General features: G+C 43.9%; 1 protein-coding gene and 1 long non-coding RNA gene across 5 annotated transcripts in view; one reads left to right on the plus strand and one right to left on the minus strand.

Annotated features, from left to right (window-relative positions):
- Window positions 1-6: 6 nt before the first annotated feature.
- LOC130384938 (endoplasmic reticulum aminopeptidase 1-like) lies at window positions 7-18930 on the plus strand. Its single transcript, XM_056593346.1, has 19 exons — window positions 7-276; window positions 1732-2254; window positions 2363-2501; window positions 2713-2847; window positions 3221-3341; window positions 4291-4442; window positions 5391-5504; window positions 6717-6848; window positions 8960-9091; window positions 9786-9869; window positions 10273-10430; window positions 10745-10824; window positions 11414-11597; window positions 12004-12160; window positions 13576-13760; window positions 14738-14899; window positions 15086-15226; window positions 15927-16008; window positions 16190-18930. Exons 2-19 carry the CDS (start codon window positions 1764-1766, stop codon window positions 16373-16375), a joined length of 2835 nt encoding a protein of 944 aa, XP_056449321.1. The 5' UTR covers window positions 7-276; window positions 1732-1763; the 3' UTR covers window positions 16376-18930.
- LOC130384941 (uncharacterized) overlaps window positions 18177-21971 on the minus strand; it is a 20309-nt gene continuing 16514 nt past the window's right edge. Inside the window, exons 1-4 of one of the 4 annotated variants that reach the window (XR_008895946.1) lie at window positions 21144-21267; window positions 20276-20333; window positions 19375-20004; window positions 18177-19161 (exon numbers count right to left, since the gene is read on the minus strand). This is a non-coding gene — a long non-coding RNA (uncharacterized LOC130384941). Of the gene's footprint in view, window positions 19162-19374; window positions 20005-20275; window positions 20476-21143; window positions 21268-21971 lie in introns of those variants that run through there. The other 3 variants (XR_008895944.1, XR_008895945.1, XR_008895943.1) reach the window with 3 other exon arrangements.

Genomic DNA, 21971 nt, shown 5'->3' on the forward strand with positions numbered 1-21971 from the left:
ATTTTGAAGAATACGGAAGTCTTGTTTATGACACCGACAATCCACTTCCAACTGTGCGCAGCATCTCAAAAACTATACAACCTTTGAATAAAGTCAATCAAGTTCATAACTTAGACTGTATACACCCGTTGAAAACTGAATAACTTTAAATTCAGAGATGGACCTGTCTCACGAAACGACTTTAGTATACCTTTGGGGACGCTCCCAGCATGCAGTTCACCTCCAATGAATCGTTTGTTTTCACTTTCACTTTGGGGGAGAAGCCGCCGCTGACAGGTAAACCCACATTTGGTTATTATCAATGCAAAATAATTAGTTAATGAATGAATTAAAAAGTTATACACTATATATTCTTTATCAATTCCCTACAGCCTGAACGAAACAGGCCTAACATAGTTCGGAATGACTAAAAGTGCACTCTTGATATGTTCTTGAAATGTAGGAAGCACGAGGTTCCTACTAGGGAGGCAGTTCTGTTTCCCTCTCAGCATAACTACTATTTCTAGTGATCTGATCCAACATCGTATTGGATCAGTCCATATTGGATCAATCGAATATGATTCACTCCCGTGGCACTGGCGAGGGGGTGGGTTCGAGATAGGGGTTGTACGTTGACGTCCCGACGACCCTGTCCGCAATGACCCACACACGCCTCTTTTCTTGGGTCAGCTTAGCTCAGGAGGTAGAGCGGTTGTCTCGTAACAGATAGGTTGCTACTTCGATCCCCAGCTCTTCCTAGCTGAGCGTTGATGTGTCCCTGAACAAGTCACTTAACCCCATCTGCTCTTGACGAGCTGGTTGCATGGTTGGCTCTGCCGTCGGTGTGTCAATGTGTGTATTAACCGTTGTAAGTCGCTTTGGATAAAAGCGTCTGCTAAATGCCTTAATTGTAATTGATGGTCTTTAAACCACTTCTGTTGTTCACTTTTTCCGTTTGTTACGGAGTTGTACTTCTCATAGCCAGGGCCGTTGCACCAAATCCTGGGCCCTGTATACAAGAGGTACTGATGCCCCCCCCCCCCGAATTCCCTCTACCAGCCCCCTGCGCTGAATTGTTGACGGGCGGTAGCGAACAATCGTTGACGGGGGGGTAGAGAACAATTGTCGGGGGGGGGTTGGAGACGTGGCCGTGTGCGTCTCCTAACACTATGGAATGGTGGATAATTAAAAAAAAAAAAGAAGTCAGTCCCCCCCAGGACTGCCTCACTTTCCCCCGCAGTCCGTCGGCCCTGCTCATAGCTATACCTCAGCCTGAACAGCTATTTTGTTAAATAGTTTTGAATGCCTTAAAATGTAAATATGTCTCTAAACACTGGATGTAATATAATGTTAAACTGCTCAATGAATTCCAAAAGATGTCTGAATATATAGCATGTGTGTTTATTTTTATTACTTTCCGTTTTAAGGTGGATGTAACATCCAGTTCATCCATGTGTTCAGTCTTGCATGGTGTTGCACATTCCCTTGGGTATTAAGTGATGAATATGTTTTTGCACCGATGTTAAGCTAGGAGGTAAGGAGCTAATGTGACCACTTGTCATAACAGTAAGAAAAGCACGACGTTGTGTTTTTTTTCAGCAATTGACCAGAGAAAGGCCCGTAGTGGACCCATCCCCTTAGGCCGTTTATTTTTTCAATGCAGGATCAAACTTTGTGTATTCGGCTGTTGTACCTCACAATCCCAGATTGCTAAAATAAACAGTGTTCTCCTTTTCCTACTGTAACCCGTAGGAGTGGTGTAAACCCAACGTTCCTTCGCCACCATGCTAGCTGTTCCTCTCCTCGTACTCCTCCTGCTGGAGGCCAGCGTTCCCTCCCTCGCGGCACAGCTACCGGGCAGCGACGCTGCCGGGACGCCTCCCCGCGCCGACCAAGCCTTCCCCTGGGAACGCATGAGGCTCCCCCAGACAGTGGTTCCCCTTCACTACAACCTCACCGTCCACCCCGACATGAACACACTCCGCTTCACCGGCGTGGTCCACATCGAACTGGAGGTCCTAGAAAACACCACGACCATCGTCCTTCACAGCAGCGAGCTGCTCATCTCCAAGGTGACGCTCCTGGTGCCTGGGGGACCTCCGACCCCCCTGCGCTTCCTAGAGCACCCTGCTTCTGAACAGTTAGCTCTTCTTTCCGACCGGGTCCTCTACCAAGGCGGGACGTATGACGTTCTGCTGGAGTTTTCCGCCAACTTGTCAGATAACTATCACGGCTTCTATAAGAGCAGTTACCGGGCGAGCAGTGGGGAGATCAGGTAGGTGACTATCAGTCTATGTTGTGGATATACAACACTTCCGCGGTGATGTTGACCAAATATGTCGATTACAACTGAAGTACTAACAGCTTGACCTCTGTTCCCCAGGTACGTGGCCTCCACCCAGTTTGAGGCCACCAGCGCCCGGGCAGCCTTCCCATGCTTTGACGAGCCAGCGTTCAAAGCTAACTTCACAATTCAGATCGTACGGGAGCCACGCCATATCGCCATATCCAACATGCCCAAGGTACATGAGAGTCAGACCTGCTATTGTGTCCACTGTCTGGTTGCTGTGGTGACGGTGGGACCTTGGGGAAAGTGTTACTCTGGTGTTAGTTGACATTTGTGGTGCATATCACACCGCTTTGATGACTGTGTTGTTGCGGTGATTGTGTGGTTCGACTCGAGACGTTCTCCTCCAGGTTGTACTTCTCTCACTGCTCCCCTTCCTCTCCAAGATAAACACAGTAGAGTTGGCCGGGGGCTTGCTGAAGGACTACTTTGACACCAGTGTGAGGATGAGCACATACCTGGTCGCCTTCATCGTGTCCGACTTCCTGTCTGTCAGCAAGACCACCCAACACGGGGTCAAGGTGAGCTGGAGGGGGTTACATGATAACTGAGGAATCTTTAAATGGACATACAATTAACTCTCTAACCAAGTAGTCATCCCATTGGCTATCAAACCAATGAGTCATACAAAGGACGATCTGATTGGGTGGTTGAATGTTTCATTGATGCATCTTGTCTTTTGTGATTTAGTCATACTTCCCCTTTTATTTATTGATGTGTTAACTGAAACAAAAAGGACATTAATGCACTGAACTTACGTGAGATTGCAATGAATTTGATGAAACACAGTTTGCTGATGCTAAATGGACACCTTGATAACCCTTAACCTCTTCATCACTTGGTCTGTGGCGTGAGTGTGAGTGTGTGAACATTTGAAAATATGACATCCCTCAGATTTCCGTTTACGCGTCACCAGAGAAGATTGACCAGACCTCCTTCGCATTGGATGCTGCGGTCAAGCTGTTGGACTTCTACGATGACTTCTTTGACATCCCCTACCCGCTGCCGAAGCAGGGTATGTGGTCTGGTCCTTTGTCGTGTTTGGTGTACAACCCTTTGCCATCATTATAAATACATTCATAGAACTACAAATATGAACCTTGTGGTAAAAGGTTCTTTAGGCAACTTTACATGGGTATGAAATAACGCAATAATTATATGGTTTATAATATAAATAACAGCTTTGGACTATTTAGAGATATATCCTGCTCTAAAACTTCACTGATTTACATATCAACGAAATCGATCATGTATTTGGATCATGTTGGAAAACTACAATATAAAAATAATTCTGGAATGGTTTATGATTTGCTCGATGATTACTCGAGTAAACCTCGGGACCCCTAGTCTCACGATCTGTATGTTTAGGGAGAATCTTTTTTTTTACATGTATTCAGATAAGATGAGTTCAAGTGAGATGTTATGAAGCCCTTGACTGTATCCCACAATATATGTGGAACAGAAAACGAGCCACTAATAAAAACAATCTTCCATCTGCAATTTAAAATGTTAATTCTGTGAGAGACTTGTGTAAAAACGCCATATAGAGGCTCCTTGTGTCTCTGAACACAGAGTAGTTCACAAAGTAGCACATTTTGTTCAAAAGGATCAAAATTGAAGGTTAACAATCCTGAGATGTCTTTAGGAATCAAGAATCCGTGGTGGTGAATGAAACTCTATCCATCGGACACCACCTACTCCTCAGCCATGCATGGCTGAGTCCTTGTTGGGACTCCTTCTATTATCACTTTAAGTGGGAATAATTATATTCAATGTATTGAGTGAATGCTATAATCATATAATCAGTCCCATTTCGTTTTTTCATTTTTTTCCCCCTCTTCAAACAAGTTAAAGCCAGTGGTATTGTACCATATTACCATAGTGGTATTGTCTAGAGCAGAGTAGAGGAAATGCAAATGTACTCAAATCGATCCAAATGGATGTTGTGTTGTTGATCCCTGCAGACCTGGTGGCCATCCCAGACTTCCAGTCGGGGGCGATGGAGAACTGGGGTCTGACCACCTACAGGGAGGCACGCCTGCTCTTCCAACCCAAGTCCTCAGCCTCCGACAAGCTGGGCATCACCATGGTGATCGCTCACGAGCTGGCCCACCAGGTAACCTTTCACCTGGATCTTGCATTTCACTAGCTAGGGATATGGAGATAAAGAGGAAAAAATACTTTTTTAAATGTACAATATGCAAGATTTGTTATTTTATGCTAGCTCTAGGCTACACTTTGTTGAGTTTAGACATGAGATTCCTGTACGTTGCTGCAGAGTCAAAACAATGAACAAAGATCCCTGTAGTCTTTAAGTGAGCGTCTACATGAAATAGTTTTCAGCACCTTTTTAAAAGGATGAATATATTCCTGGCTCAGGTATACAGAGCAGTAGTGTGTGTGTGTGTGTGTGTGTGTGTGTGTGTGTGTGTGTGTGTGTGTGTGTGTGTGTGTGTGTGTGTGTGTGTGTGTGTGTGTGTGTGTGTGTGTTTGAAGCTAGTATAGCTTCACACACACACACACACACACATCATGTGACGGTTTAGCTGAATGTCTTCACTTTTTACTTTTTTATTGATATTTCTACTTTAACTATTAATAAGTTATAACATAACGTTTCTAAAGCTCTGCTGTGTAACTTTTCCACTTTTCTTTTTTGTTTTTCTTCAGATAGTATTGAAGTTATTAAATGTCTACATTCAAAGTAGTATATCAATGACTCGATCAACCCAGGGAATCTCTCAAATTGAATTTGGTCCTTGCCGACCAATGACGATGAAATTACCAATTAATTATATTTTATTATCATAAAGAGAGGATGTTATATTAAAACGCATACCTGACAAATATTTAGTAAAGGGAAAACCAAATGTGTTTCAATTTGATTAGAATCATAGCAAATACAATACATCCCGCTACTACATGGATTATAGACATAGTGGCTAATTGCTTGTATTTCATTTCATCTGTGTGAAGTAACATATTATCTCTCTTAAAGAAGATCAAAATGAGTTTGCCATATCCAGGGGTGAGATGGCTAACTGGGTTTCCTGTTGTTGTCTAGTGGTTTGGGAACCTGGTCACCATGGAGTGGTGGAACGACCTGTGGCTCAACGAGGGCTTCGCCAAGTTCATGGAGTTTGTCTCGGTGGACATCACCTACCCCGAGCTTCAAGTGGTGAGAGCTCCGGAGACGTGTAGTACTCAACCCTTCTACACCTTCTATACACCTGGTACCTTCTATACACTTGGCTCCTTCTCTTCACCTGGTACTGGGTGGCAGTAGCTCAGGAGGTAGAGAAAGTTGACTGGTAACCCGAAGGTTGCTAGTTCGATCCCCGACTCCTCCTAGCTGAGTGTTGAGGTGTCTCTGAGCAAGGAACCTCACCCTGACTACTACTGACGAGCTGGCTGTCGCCCTGCATGGTTGTGCGGTCAATGTGTGAATGATTGGTTCTAAGTCGTTTTGGATAAAAGTGTCAGCAAAATCCCCTCAATGTAAATCCCCTAAAAGCAGGGCTTGAAAACGAAATTATTTTCCAATCGTTCCACTCCGAACGGAACCGGTATATTTAACCCTTTAGTTCTTGCGTTCCGCCACCAACATATAGTTTCTGAACCGGTTCGGAACGTAAAATAACGTTCGTTCTTAACGTTCCGGCAGTGTTATTGGGCCCAGTCTATTTTTGTGGTTGCGTCGATACCTTACAAAAGACCTAGATATTGGTATTTGCCAGTAATTTACACAGTAGTCTAAATGAGCTAAAAATCATAAATCACAGGCAGCATCCAAAAATATTAACGATATCCATCTCACATACCAGGCAGACTGCTGCTGACTGTAGCCTATATTCTATGATAAATATAATTTTGTATCAAAATAATTTCTAGATAAGTGGGCTAGAAACTCTTTACCTGGTTGTAAGATCTTCAGATATAGAGGCTCGCTCAATCATTTCTAACCCCGCCATAAGCAAAATCGCCTCTAGCCAGGGTGGTGGTGGGAATTTGTGACAACTGAGCTTAGCGGGCGGTGAAGTGAACGCAGCAACCGGAAATATATATTTCTTTTTTCATGAAATAGGCTATGCTTTTGTGAAATTCTATAGGCTATATAGAGAAAAAAATGTATTAACCAGTTTTGGGGATTTCAGAACAACGTTTCTGTTCCGGAACAGTTGAAGACCATTTGGTTTTCATTTCCGTTTCTGTTCCTTGTAAAATTATGTTCGTTTTCGGTTTTCATTTTCGTTCCTTGAACCGGTTCGGAGCCTTGCCTAAAAGGTACCTTCTATAAACCTGCCACACTGTCATCAGGCGGGAAACTAATTTCACTTCCCTAACCCTCCACCTTTCTGACCTCTTCATTGACTTGTCCCTCCTCCCATAGGATGACTTCTTTCTGGGCAAATGCTTCAACGCCATGGAGGTCGACTCTCTCACCTCCTCCCATCCCGTCTCCACCCCGGTGGAAACCCCCTCCCAGATCCGGGAGATGTTTGATGACGTCTCGTACAGCAAGGTGCCGTCCTTTTTTAACCCTTATCCCGGTGGAACACATTGAAGGCGTCTCAAGGGCGACCAGGCCGAGAGGGCGGCACATCATGGGGGGAATTAACAACATACAACAGAATGTACCACATTTATAAAGCACAACATACAACAGAATGTACCACATTTATAAAACACAATATACAACAGAATGTACCACATTTATAAAGCACAACATACAACAGAATGTACCACATTTATAAAGCACAACATACAACAGAATGTACCACATTTATAAAGCACAACCTACAACAGAATGTACCACATTTATAAAACACAACTGTGAGGGACCGGCGTGGTCGCCCCACGTATCTGGGATACGGGCAACTGGGTATCGCGAGTGTGGGCAAAAATGAGGGCAATGGACTGACGACTAAGAAAAGTGAAGTTTTAATCTCTCCAAACATTCACAAAAATAGAGCAACGTTCAAAAATGAAAAGGAAATGACTGCATCAGTCAGCAAACCAAACTACGATAACATAAAATAGCATACCATAACATACGTTTCTCGTACTGGCCTCACTCCAAGCCAGCACCACCTTCAGCCCCAAACACCAAATGAAAAGGCCCTTAAATAGGGAAATGGTAATTGGACCAATCACGGCCATATGGGCCAGACCATTAGCTGGGGGAACATTTACCTAAAGCTAACAATCCAACATAACTGAAGAGAAAGTACATTGTGTGAATACTAAATAAACATGATACTAAACAAAAAATCACCAAATACATATATACCCACACCCTGTGCAGAACCTAAAGATATTTACAAAACAGCTGTTTCTATCAACACCCCCCTGGGCTATTCCCTGATGCTTTGATCCTAAGCTCCCTTAGCATACTGCCCCCTACCGGGACGGAAGACCAATTCTATACCAGCCCAATCTAATATATACACACACAATATAATAATAATAATAATAATTCCTCTAATGCGGGACAGTGAGAAGGGGGAGGATTTCACCTTCTCACAACAACATACAACAGAATGTACCACATTTATATAGCGGAATATATAACACAATGTAAAACATTTATAAAACACAAAATACAACAGAATGTACCACATTTATAAAGCACAACATACAACAGAATGTACCACATTTATATAACGGAATATATAACACAATGTAAAACATTAATATAACAGACCATACACCACAATGTACAACATTCATATAAAAACATACAACAGAATGTACAACATTTATAAAACCAAACGTACAACAGAATGTACCACATTTATAGAACAACAAAATGTACAACATTTATAAAACAGAACGTACAACAGAATGTACCACATTTACAGAACAACAGAATGTACAACATTTACAGAACAACAGAATGTACAACATTTCAGAACAAACAACAGAATGTGCTCCCATTTGGATACCCGTCTCCCCAGATTAGGACTAGGAAGGTGAGACACCAGAATATCGGAATATAGAATTAAGGGATCACATTTTCTAATTACGACACCGGAACGGGAGGTCCATGTGTGTGTGTTCATGATGTGTCCGTGTGTGTGTTCATGATGTGTCTGTGTGTGTGTGTTCATGAGGTGTCCGTGTGTGTGTGTTCATGATGTATCCGTGTGTGTGTGTTCATGATGTGTCCGTGTGGGTGTGTTCATGATGTGTCTGTGTGTGTGTGTTCATGATGTGTCTGTGTGTGTGTGTTCATGAGGTGTCCGTGTGTGTGTGTTCATGATGTGTCTGTGTGTGTGTGTTCATGAGGTGTCCGTGTGTGTGTGTTCATGATGTCTCTGTGTGTGTGTGTTCATGATGTGTCTGTGTGGGTGTGTTCATGAGGTGTCCGTGTGTGTGTGTTCATGATGTGTCTGTGTGTGTGTGTTCATGATGTGTCTGTGTGGGTGTGTTCATGATGTGTCCGTGTGTGTGTGTTCATGATGTGTCCGTGTGGGTGTGTTCATGATGTGTCCGTGTGTGTGTGTGTTCATGATGTGTCTGTGTGTGTGTGTTCATGAGGTGTCCGTGCGTGTGTTCATGATGTGTCTGTGTGTGTGTGTTCATGGTGTCCATGTGTGTGTGTTCATGATGTGTCTGTGTGTGTGAACGCAGGGGGCCTGCATCCTGAACATGCTGCGGGACTTCCTGACCCCAGAGGCCTTCAATGAGGGCATCATCCGCTACCTCCGTCGCTACAGCTACCAGAACACCGTCAACAGCCACCTCTGGCAGAGCCTCTCCAACGTGAGTAGGCGTCCCCACCGTCCTCATGTGCTTCCAATTATTATTTTGTCCTCTGTTCGTACTCTCAAACAAATATCATGATCAAACTACAGTTTATACTTTTTTTATGATGATCAATCAAATGAGAATTCTGTGAGGCTTTCTTTGTTTTACATTGTAAGTAGGGCTGTCAAGCGATTAAAATATTTAATCGGGATTAATCGCATTAATATCATAGCTAACTCACAATTAATCGCGATTAATCGCACATCTTTTTTCTATGCTAAATATCCCTTGATTTCTTTCTCCCATTAATTGTTCTCATTTTAATGCTCTTATCAACATGGAGAAGTGCATCGGCTTGCCTTGTTGGCAATTGGCATTGGCATATACTGATCAAAGCAGGAAGATACGAAAAAAAGCCTATAGTGCAATTAAACGATGAACATACAAACATACTGCCTTGAACATAGCAGTCAGGCTACTGCTTCTTTGCTTTGAAAAAAAATGTAAATATGAATTTGCGTTAATTGCGCGATAAAAAAATTAACGCCGTTAAAATTGGTTTGCGTTAACGCCGTTAATAACGCGTTTAACTGACAACCCTAATTGTAAGGCAACAGGATTTCTGGAAGTAGAGGTCAATGGTAGCTAAAACAAGGTGTCCTAGTGTGGTTACATGCGAGTCAAGGAGTTGTGTGTCCCCCCCCAACAGGTGTGTAAGTCCGACCAGTTTGAGGTGGGCGGAGTCCAGCAGAAGGCCTTCTGCTCCGAGGGGAAGCTGCGACCCGAGGGCTTTGTAAGTACCGACGTACCTCAATTCTCTGACAACTTTAGCAGCCAGGGAAGTAGAGGGCATGCCCCCCCATGCTGGGAATACCCATGATCCTCTGCTGAATACGCCTCAAGATCTACGGCACTTCCTGTTTTCTCGTTTGTCTGCTTTGATGCTTTAAACAGCAGGAATTTGATTGGCCGGGATTTTGAATATCGTGGAATGACCCTGTGTTTGAGTACTGACAGGGACGGTGGCAAAATGTTACAGAACTTTCCTTGTACAACAAATTTCCGGCAGCCTTTGCATTGTGTGACTTCTTGAATATAAAATATATTAGAATATAATAAAAAAAAGAAACATGGGATTTTACTATAGAATTGTAATGATTGTGGTTGTTTGAATGTGTGTGTACGTGTGTGTGTAGAAATGGTACACAGACGACGAGTTGGACGTGGGCACCATCATGGACACCTGGACGCTGCAGGAGGGCTTCCCATTGGTCACGGTGGAGGTGAAAGGCCGCGAGGTCAGGCTCCATCAGGAACGCTACCTCAAAACGGACGGTCCCGCCCTCAGCGACGGGTAAAGTCTACAGAGCTCACCCAGGGAACCCCTGTTCGGGCAGGGCCATTATGTCCAATAAAAACGTGCAGGTTGTTCAGAGAGACGATCCTCCGGTTTTTCCAGTCAACCAAGGTGTAATCAATGAGTAGGGGTCCAACATCGATCAATCGATGAAAATGATTCTAATCTAATTAGATATTTGACTAATTGAGGACATTTTTAATGTGTTAATGTGTATTCTCCTACCTTTACTTCATGTGTGTTAAAAAGAGATGATTCTTACTGTCAGGGTCACCAATGTCCTCATCAGCATTAATACTGTGCGTCGATAGGTTCCTGTGGAAGATCCCGTTGACCTACAAAACCAGCCACTCAAACACCATCCAACGCTTTCTGCTGGAGAACAAAACTGGTGAGAACCCTGTAACTTTTGAGGTCAATGCCCAACCCATTTCATATTGTGCCACCAAACCGAGATTGATACAGAGTTTAAGTACTCAACTTAATTTATTGAATGAATGAATTATTGTTATCTTAGAAACACATTTAACCACCACAACGAAGAAAACTAATAAGGTTAACTGATCTCTGAACCATATAAGGTCATATGGATGTCGGGGTGTGTATTATGTTTAGTAAACACAAACTGTGACTTTAGGCTGTGAAATAGATTTATTCAGACCTATGCTTTTAGGGGTGACTATGGTTGCCAGATAAAACTTACTTGATTTGGGCCACTAATATTGGGTTCATGACACCCAGTTTTTCATTATGCGCATTTAATTAGATTCAATAAAAGTATACAGTAAAAATAGGTAAAAAAACAGAATTATTATTATTATTTATTGGCTACATTTCAAATCAAAATGGCAAAATGGATCAGGACCCGATAAGGGACCACTGACCGAGAGCCACTGGTACATGGGCCCAACAATGGCTTCAGTCACGCTGACCCAATGGTTTCATGTCTGAGTGGGTCCAACGTGTAACTGTCCCTGCAGACGTCCTGTACCTGGAGGAGGAGGTGGACTGGGTCAAGTTCAACGTGGACATGAGCGGCTACTACATGGTGCACTACCAGGGGCAGGGCTGGAGCGGCCTGACCCGCCTGCTGCAGACCAACCACACGGCCCTGAGCAGCAGCGACCGTGCCAGCCTCATCAACAATGTCTTCCAGCTGGTCAGGTCAGGGCTCCCCTTTTATCGCATTTACACTTCCATTTAGGGCAGTTACCAGACGCTTTAATCCAAATAAATGTACAAAGGTTCATTCACACACGTTTACACACTGACGGTGGTGTCATCCACACAAGGCCACAGACATCTCGTTAGGTCTCTTGCTTTGGGACACCTCGACCCTCGGATAGGAGGGGCCGGTGGTCAAACTAGCATCATTCCGGTTACAAGACAACCTGCTCTACCTCCTAAACTAAGCCAAACTGGGATGGCAACAGATTATTATTTATTAATAGATTATCTGCTATAATAATTGCTATGTGGTCCCTCTCGCAAATGAGATGCCTCTCTGTGAGGCAAAGTTGGTTAAAGGTGATGTTACCATCCTATGTGTGCGTGTGTGTGTGTGTCCCAGTGTGGGCAAGGTGCCGCTGGACACGGCCCTGGAGCTGTCCCTGTACCTGTCCCGGGAGATGGAGACCCTGGCGGTCACCCAGGGCCTCAGCGAGCTGGTGCCCATCTACAAGCTGATGGAGAAGAGGGACATGAAGACGCTGGAGAACCAGATGAAGGTTTGCCTGACGCCAACCGCGTATAAGCCCCCACACATGTCCCCCAAAAGTTCCTATTCGTATTGTTTGCTGTAGGGGTGTACGGTATAAACGGTATAGAAAGTACACTGGTGTGAATTTGCGCTACAGTATGGATTTTGACGTTACCCGGAGACCGGTGCGACCGGTAGTAAGTAACACCTTAATACAGTAACGTAAATACTTTTTCATGTAAAAAGTAAAGTTACACGCAACTACTGAAAATATGGTAACGAAACGTAGTTCCTTTTTCAATTCGGCGCAACGTTACTTTTCCCAGGTCCAGATTTATATGCGATACTGCCTTCTCAGGCAGTATGCTATTGCGCAAGCTTGCAGGCATGCTTGCTACGCACCTGTGTGCTTGCGCAATAGTCCCTTCAGGAGCTCTCATTCCACACCGTATGAGACAAACGCTGGTAGCGTGAAGCTGTCCCTGCATCTCTTCCACAGACATCGCTTCCGCAGGCAATTTCCAAAGCCAATCCTTACGACCGAAAAAGCCAGCGGTGGAACGAGATAACAAACGCCGTCACTGTTTACCTGTGTAAGGACATGGTTCCCTTTCGCAATGTTGATAAGAAAGGGCTTTGAAGAGATGGTCCAAACACTCGATCCCAGGTACGCGTTACCTGCCCGCACACACTTCAGCCAAATTGAGATGCCAAAATCATACCTCAAGGTCCGCGAGCAAGTGGAGAAAGAAATCCATACTATTAAACATTAGGGTTTTTCAGAGATGGAAGTAAGCATTTTTCTTTCACGCAGTTATGCTGCATAACCAGTATTTTACCTCTTCAGAAGTATTGATATCGAAATTAGAAGATACAATTAACATACCTTGATATAATACTGTTACCGTCTATGCCTCAAATGATACCGTGATATACATTTTAGTCCATACCGTACAGCCCTAGTTTGCGGAACAGAATAGTAAAAAATAAGCTATTAGTTTAAATAGTGTGGCTCAAGTGGGCAAAACCCACCCTCTCCCTCGCTGCAACATATCTCCAGCAGCTCTCTTGTGCCTTGTTTCACTCCACATAACAATGAACCTATGCTTGAGAAATGTGCATTTTAGAAATTACATTTTCAGAGAAATGTAATTAATATATGTATGATTTTGTTTTCATTTTCGTTTCTTGAACCGGTTCAAATCCCTTATACATACTTACCGTCAGTAAGGGCTACACAAACAGTATTGACCTCATTTGGACATCCTGTTGCTGCTGGTTCTGTTCTCTACGGGGGAGCGTCCACTGCGTCCCTGCATGTTGGGGCTGCGTGGACCGGAGGGGAGCGTCGCTGGACTGAACCATTCTGCCGTGGGTGCCACTTTAACTGAAGCCATTCTAACAATGGCTTCAGTTAAAGTGGATGAAATGCGTTCCTCTCAGGGCTACATCGTGGAGCTGTTACAGACCCTCATCGACCAGCAGACGTGGAGCGACTCCGGGTCGGTCTCTGAGAGGGTGCTGAGGAGCTACCTGCTGCTGTTCGCCTGCGTGCGCAACCATGCGCCCTGCGTGGAAAAGGCCAGTAGGCTCTTCCACAGCTGGAAGGCCCTGGACGGCAACATGAGGTCAGTCTCCCTTTACCTGGTCTCCAACCCTGAACCCCTCTCTTTGGTCCCGATGTAAGAGCTATCTGGAGGGTAATCTGTAAGAAAGGTCCACCCGTTACTTATTAGTGAGGGAAATTAGGGAAATGAGTCTGAGAATGTCTGTTCTGATCAACTTTGCACCTGCCACTGTATGAGAACATTTTGATTTAAGACCACTCCAGACTCTTTCTGACCCATCATGGCACCTCTTCTAGGCTTGGGCTGTCGTTTTCTTTTAGACCTTCCTGAATGTGTATTGTGTGTGGATGATGGTTTAAGCCGCCGCAACTGGCCGAGTCTGTTGCACACCTGTTTCACATTCAGTCATCAGTGTGCACAGGTTAAACCAGGCATCACCACACACAAACCTGCATGGCAACATGGCGCATTAGGCCATTATATACAAACTTCTTCCGTAAAATGGCTTTAAATATCACCACCCTGCGTCCTTTGTCTGGAGGAGCCCAGTAAGTTCCCATAGGTGGCGTGTAGCATTGGACATGGATGGATAGTTGAACCTGTGCACACTGAGCAACAGTGCAGACTCACCCAGCCCCAGAGTCCAATCAGTCTGACTTGGGCCAGGTGAGGCTGCTTAGAGCAACTACCTCATCCACACAGACTGCCACAGCCACATACTTTTGTAGCCTGCTCAACCCGAATGCGAGTGCCCCTCTAGGTTAAACAGCAGTTGGCGCCCTCTAAGGGAAACTCTGTGGTACCGCGGGTGTTCTCAGCAGAACATCCACCCGTGTGAAAATGGACGCACCGTTGCAACTATTATATTGCTTATAATAGCTGCATATTATTGTATCTTATGATTAAATATTAAAAAAAATGATGTTTTTGAATATCTGCAGGGTCAGGAATGAATGTACAGTCTTGTTAATGTTTGTCTTCTGCTAAACCTTAGTCCCTGTAGGATGTCAAGGTCTTCTATGTTCATCCCTCTCCAGTCTCCCCAGTGACATCAGCCTCTGCGTGTTTGCTATTGGAGCCCGCACTCCAGAGGGGTGGGACTTCCTGTATGAGATGTACGGCCGTTCCCCGGACACGTCAGTCAAGAGCCGCATAAAGACGGCGCTCTCCATCAGCCCCCTGACGGACAAACTCCACATGTGGGTCCGCGTTATAGACGGTTGGATGTGCAGTACAACACCGTTCTGGGCAATTCAGTTGTCTTCTTCCTTACATTGCCTTTCAATTTCTTTGAGCTCTCACTCATGCTTTTGTTTTCTCCTCTCTCTCTCTCTCTCTCTCTCTCTCTCTCTCTCTCTCTCTCTCTCTCTCTCTCTCTCTCTCAGACTGCTGGAGGAGAGTTTTCGTGGGGAGGTTCTGAAGACCCAGGATCTTCCCCATGTGGTGATCGCTGTTAGCAAGAACCCCCATGGCTACAAGCTAGCATGGGACTTCCTCCGGGCAAACTGGCCGGCCCTGATCAAGAAGTCAGTCTGCCTCTCGTCTCATGTCATTCCCATGTGTTAGAAAGGGTTGACCTTGGCATGGTGGCTCAATGGTTGGCACAAATCACATCTCTGCAATAATGACCGGGGTTCGAACCCAACTGGGATCTGACTGGGGTTTTTCTGTGTGGATATTATCAGTTCACATACCGAAAATCGTTGCTTTTTCAAAGTGCAGGGCCCATAGTTCAGACCTCTCTGAAAGACAGTCCATCTCAATGGGTAATCCTTCAACACAGTTGACCTGTATAATATACTTCGATTTGGCTGGATGCACAAAACATTGGCTTTTAGCATTGGGCTGTTCAATGCACTGGCATATTTTTGACGAATTCTTAAACATCAAAATGTTGAAAAAGGTTATATATTAATGAGATAATAATCATATTAACTCATAACCCTGCTGCCACCATCAGTGTTAACTAGCTTCTAAAAGAGGAAGTTGATGTTATGTTATTAACACTTTCCATCAGTGATCTACAGATGAGTGATTATATTCAAAAGGTTTTAATACTGTGATTCTTGCAGTAAATTACTTCATACATTTACTTTTGAAGTAAATAAATTGTGTGTGTGTGTGTGTGTGTGTGTGTGTGTGTGTGTGTGTGTGTGTGTGTGTGTGTGTGTGTGTGTGTGTGTGTGTGTGTGTGTGTGTGTGTGTGTGTGTGTGTTGTCTGTGAAGGTTTGGGGAGGGCTCAAGCTCCATAGCCCGCATGGTGACTGGAGTAACAGACCAGTACTCCACCCCACACATGCTGAAAGAGGTGAGAACACACACACGCACGCACGCACACACGGACGCATGCACCAAATTCTAAGTAGCAATTCTAAGATTTCAATGTTTGTCAGAATTCACATTTATCAAGGTTAATCCTTTTAAATCATTAGCATGGACTCGTCTGCACACTGCAATTGTTCTCCCCTTCTAAACACTTATTTCTTCAGGTTCAGGAGTTCTTTGGCTCCCTGACCAAGGAGATGGGCTCAGAGCTGAGGTGCATCCAGCAGACGTACGAGACCATTGAGTTGAATATCCGATGGGTGGACAAACACCTGCCCCTGCTGCAGGCCTGGCTGGACAAACACACGAGCAGAGGGAAAACGCAACATACTCGACACGAGGACCTTTAGGTCCATCCGTTAACGCTGGCAATGGAAGTGGGTTGCCCACTGTGAAGACTACTGTCTAAATAGACTTTCCCAAAACATCCAACACTTGTTGTCTGGCTTAATGAACCATTTACGTAGGAGTCCCACGTGGGGCCGTCGGAGTTCCACCTTTTTCTTGTAAATAGACATTTTTTTGAGGTCATTGCCCTATTGACTCATTTCTATTTTATTCTTTTTTCTGAATTGGAAAAAAAATGGTCATTGCCCTATTGACTCTATTCCCTGCAAATTTGTTTGGTTTGTTCCGTTTTTCTATTTGAATTAAATGGCCACATGGGTATGATCATAGTTGTTCTTTTACCAGACATGGTGCATATTGTGACCATGTCATAACCCCTCTCTCTTTCCGCTGGTACTCCAGTATCAGGTCCGAAGAAACTGGACCTGATACTCAAACAGGGTTGTCCTGTTAGGTTGATTCTCGTCAGCCGTTGTCACACCAAAAGCGAAGCAGATTTTTGCCTCCTGTATCTCGCTTGAGCTTGACCATGCAAATCACAAAGTTAACTTGATTGAGTAAAAACCAACACAACCATCGAATTTTTACCCATTTCTAGAGGGGGTGGGGCTTACAAATGTACTTATTGTAAGTCGCTTTGGATAAACGCTTTGGATATCTTTGTCCTCATGAATGCCAACGCTTATTTCTGCCACTTCATTCTTAAAATGTACATTTACATTTAAGGCATTTATCCAAAGCGACTTACAATAAGTACATTTGTCATAAGAAGTGCAACAATATATCGCTGTCGGTACAGTAGGGATGTTCATAGAACCAAGTGCAAGTACAACAATCGCTAGGCTAACCAATTCCCTGTTTTACAGCAATGATAGCAGCTACTGCAGTTGCTACACAGTTAGGTACTATCATACAATACAACACAATACAATACAATGTACAATGGTGGCCAGAAGGGGGAGGGTGGCTATGCAGAGTCGAGGTGGACTCTTACCAACCATAGAGATAACCACTGCTGCGACTCTTTGCTTGTTATGGAAGTACCAGAGAAGACAACCCAGAGAACATGTCTGGGTTCATAACTTCCTGCACTCAGAACGGTGAATTTCACCATCTTCTCCAGGAGCACAGTCTGGATGACTTCCAGCGCTCCTTGTGGCTGACAAGGGTCCAGCTTCATGACCTGCTAGCTGGGAGCGGTGAAGGGGTTTCTCAGGGGGACACCAACTACAGGCGTTCCATCCCAGCTGTGGAGCGCCTGTCCTTCTGTCTCCGATGAGTGGTAGTTTCTTAATTGGTGAGTCAATCAAAATCGACACATATTTACTTGCATGTCACAAGTCAGCTGAATTAATATCACCTACTGCAGCGGTATGAACCCAAAATAAACGTAGATTAGCCTGATTTGGAGTAACGTTAATGTTATCTTTAGATGATTAAAATGTTGTGTAGGAGCTTTATCCCCACATCAACAGTAGTATACCTACAAGGTTGCTAAACACATTCAGTACGTTTACATGCGCCACTCATCCAATTACAGCCATAGTTCGACTATGCTCCTCAATTCAATATCATCCGACTGCAGACACAAATGGGCGGTACCGTGTCGTGGGCGTTCTCGTTCACGCAGACTAAAACGCCCCCCCGGCGTTCTCGTGTGATGGGCGTTTTCGTCTACGCAGGCTGGAACGCCCCGTTCTTCGTCGTCGATCTAGTAGCATTGGCAGCTTAGAACTGACGTTAGCGCCCCCTTCTTTTTCGATCTCGTAATACGGGTACGTTAGCCAGCTGAGCCTACAGAATGTTGGCTTACATTTATGTGTCGGATCTCGGCCCAAACTTTGCATCAAACTTGATGCAACACGATCATTACAGGGAGGCTCCATGATCTCATGTTCATTATCTTCTGAGTTAGTATAGGTAGGGTATTAGGTATAATAAGTGATATGTTTGATATAGTTGTTTAAGAATATGCCCAAATTAAATAATTAATAGATTAAAATAACACTTGGGACATTATGCAGTTCAAATCCAGTTACCAGACACTATGAAGGCTCAAACAGTAGGCCATTTGACTCCAAGTGTTCACTTACTTTTCCCATTGAATGTTTTCAATAAAGACAAAATACAGTAATTGCTCTGTAACAATTAACCTTACAACATACATCGTAGGCACAAATGTATGTTATATACATCGTATAGCATTTGTCACAAAAACAAAAAAGAAAGGAGTAATAAAATACCAGCATTTCTGGGCAGATACATTTACTACAGTAGTATGTACATTTACAAATGAAAGGGATTGCAAAAATGACGTCCCAAATAAAACGAAAAAGGAGTAATAAAAGAACATTATGCTAGGCAGACATCTTTTATGACAAACCTGCCATATGCAACGTGCCTCAGTACCAGGGGTGCGCTTGGCCAATTCTTCTTTTTTGAGAAGCCTTTGAGGCGTAGCGCAAGGCCACTGACACAGCCTGCATTGTTGTAAATCTTTCTAACCGTTATGTAGATGAGATTGTCTTTATTAAGCTTAATGTCCCCTGCCAAACTGTCATTTATATATATGGTATGATGGAGAGGCTTGATTAGTTCTCGGAATGTGTTTGAAACCCTGTTGAACACGCCAAGCATTGCCATGTACAGTCTCAGCGTCTCTTGTACAATTTACTGAAGGACTTAGGTTGGTAAGAATGGCCTGTCCTCTGTTGTGCCAGATTGGAGCGTGTGGCTGAGATGGGGAGATGGAGAGGGTGAGCTTGGTGTGCCAGCTAGTCCTGCAGGGCTAGAGAGAGCGAGAGAGCCGAAAAAGAGTGAAGTAGAGCGAGAGAGAGGGAGAGAAACAGGGATTATAATCAACCTTCAATTCAATCACACAAGCCCAGACCAACACAACCCACACCATTAAACAAAAGGCAATCACTGATCGATCAAAAGTCTGAGAAAGAGCAAGAGAGAATATACGTAAATAGAAAAGTATTGACATAGTATGCAATACCTTCCACTGCTTAGTGATTGGAAGGTGTAACTGAGATGGGGAGATGGAGAGGGTGAGAAGGAGCCAGCTAGTTCTGCAGGGCTAGAGACAGAGAGACAAGTGTATTGGCTACGATCTTCGTGAGCACCAAAAATAAGTAAATAGCAACATGGACACAGTATATAAACCTTTCAAGCATAAAGGTCTCCAACAGCTGTCCAACCACCACCTCCTGATAGAGCATGTCCCCCTGAAAAGTAAAGTTATGCTTTAAATGACTTCATAGCCTAATACAAATCCATGTTACAGTACTGTTTAGCAGTGTAAATTATTGTGAAGATGTAGCCATCTCCTCCCGTAAGTGCAGTACCTGAAGACAAAGAATGTGTATGACCTATGATGCATGTTAATTGTAGCCTCCAGTAAGGATGACTAGATTATTAAAAGCCTTATATTTCATGCTACACATCTGATTGAGATGACTGAAATCATATTGCTTTTGAGGGTAGAATACATTGCGTACTGAAATTAACATACAAATGAGTTAGTTGTTTTGCAAACTAGTCATCAGTCATCATTTCTGAAAATAATGCATCTCACCATCAGCATAAACACCCCACAGCTGTTGCTCTGATACTGGTGAGGTGCGTCCTGTGGTGGTAAAAGGGGAATGTGATTTGTCAATGATTCTTATTAGTATATAATGCCTATAAACTATAAAGTGATATCCACCCTCATTTTGTAGCTACATACAAAAAGTGCACAATGCACTTTGAACAAGCATTAAGCAGCAACCAGGGCCCATCAGCGTCACATAGGAACACTTCATTAAATCATAATAAACAATCTAGAGGCCTGCCTGTCTACCAGTGAATGCTACTATACGAGATGCAATGAATCGTGCGCCTGCCACACGTTTTACCTCGTCAGCCAAGTAAAGTCCCTTCCATGGTCCATTGGACAAAGCATGTGCCAGGGTACTGAAAAGGTTTGGAAGACGTGTAAGTTGCAATTCATATGCATCATCATCAACACGCATTCAGTACACACTAAGCTTCGATTTCACCCAAGGGTGAATTAAAGGTACATGTTTTCCTAAACGTTGGTCATCAACGAGGTAATAAAGTAGTGACTTAAGGTGCGAACACACCAAGCGCGTTACTCGCGTACGACGCGTATAAAATCGGCAATTTTTCCATAGGGAACCATTGGGTTACATGCGTATAAGCAACATTTTACTCGCGTTAGGGGCGTATGAGGCGCGTATATATACGCGCGTATATATACGCGCGTACGCGAGGAGTTCAAAAAATTGAACTTTTTACGCTCATACGCGCCGCAATAGCCAATCAGCGTTGAGCTTGACCCGACGTCACTGGCAGAGAGTAGTGAGCTTGGACAGAAGCATACGGCCGACATCTTTCTTTATTCTGTGTGGAAATAGTAACATAGTTACGCCATTAAATGCTTTTATGGAAACATTTTTAGCGAGAAATGTGCATTTTACTTTCATAATGTTCGCTCGGTGAATGTGAAGGATGTTTGGTTTGATAGTTATGACGAAGAGGGAACGCTCCGTTCACTTGCATGGACAGAGTCTCTGGTTACTAAGCAACCTCAACGTCTTGGCGGACTATATATCTGCTGATCAACACTACGAATGCTGGAAACACACCAGACACACCATGTGAAGTTATTTAACCAGATTATTGTTATTTATATCCGAGATTATTTAATCTAATCCGATCTAAACTCTATCACCCAAACACGACGGCGTTTGGGTTTCCTACCTCGGACTCCAGCGCAGCCATGTCCATGGCAGCCACGGCCGGCAACTTTCTTTATTCTGGGTGGAAATAGTAACATAGTTACGCCATTAAATGCGTTTATGGAAACATTTCTAGCGAGAAATGTGCATTTTACTTTCATAATATTCGCTCGGTGAATGTGAAGGATGTTTGGTTTGATAGTTATGACGAAGAGTGAACGCTCCGTTCACTTGCATGGACAGAGTCTCTGATTGCTAAGCAACCTCAACGTCTTGGCGGACTATATATCTGCTGATCAACACTACGAATGCTGGAAACACACCAGACACACCATGTGAAGTTATTTAACCAGATTATTGTTATTTATATCCGAGATTATTTAATCTAATCCGATCTAAACTCTATCACCCAAACACGACGGCGTTTGGGTTTCCTACCTCGGACTCCAGCGCAGCCATGTCCATGGCAGCCACGGCCGGCAACTTTCTTTATTCTGGGTGGAATAGTAACATAGTTACGCCATTAAATGCGTTTATGGAAACATTTCTAGCGAGAAATGTGCATTTACTTTCATAATGGTCGCTCGGTGAATGTGAAGGATGTTTGGTTTGATAGTTATGACGAAGAGGGAACGCTCCGTTCACTTGCATGGATAGAGTCTCTGATTGCTAAGCAATCTCAACGTCTTGGCGGACTATTTCTCTGCTGATCAACACTACGAATGCTGGAAACACACCAGACACACCATGTGAAGTTATTTAACCCGATTATTGTTATTTATATCCGAGATTATTTAATCTAACCCGATCCAAGCTCTATCATCCACCCAAACACAGCGGCGTTTGGGTT

This window comes from Gadus chalcogrammus, chromosome 6, assembly GCF_026213295.1.
Source record: "Gadus chalcogrammus isolate NIFS_2021 chromosome 6, NIFS_Gcha_1.0, whole genome shotgun sequence".
NCBI lineage: Eukaryota > Metazoa > Chordata > Actinopteri > Gadiformes > Gadidae > Gadus > Gadus chalcogrammus.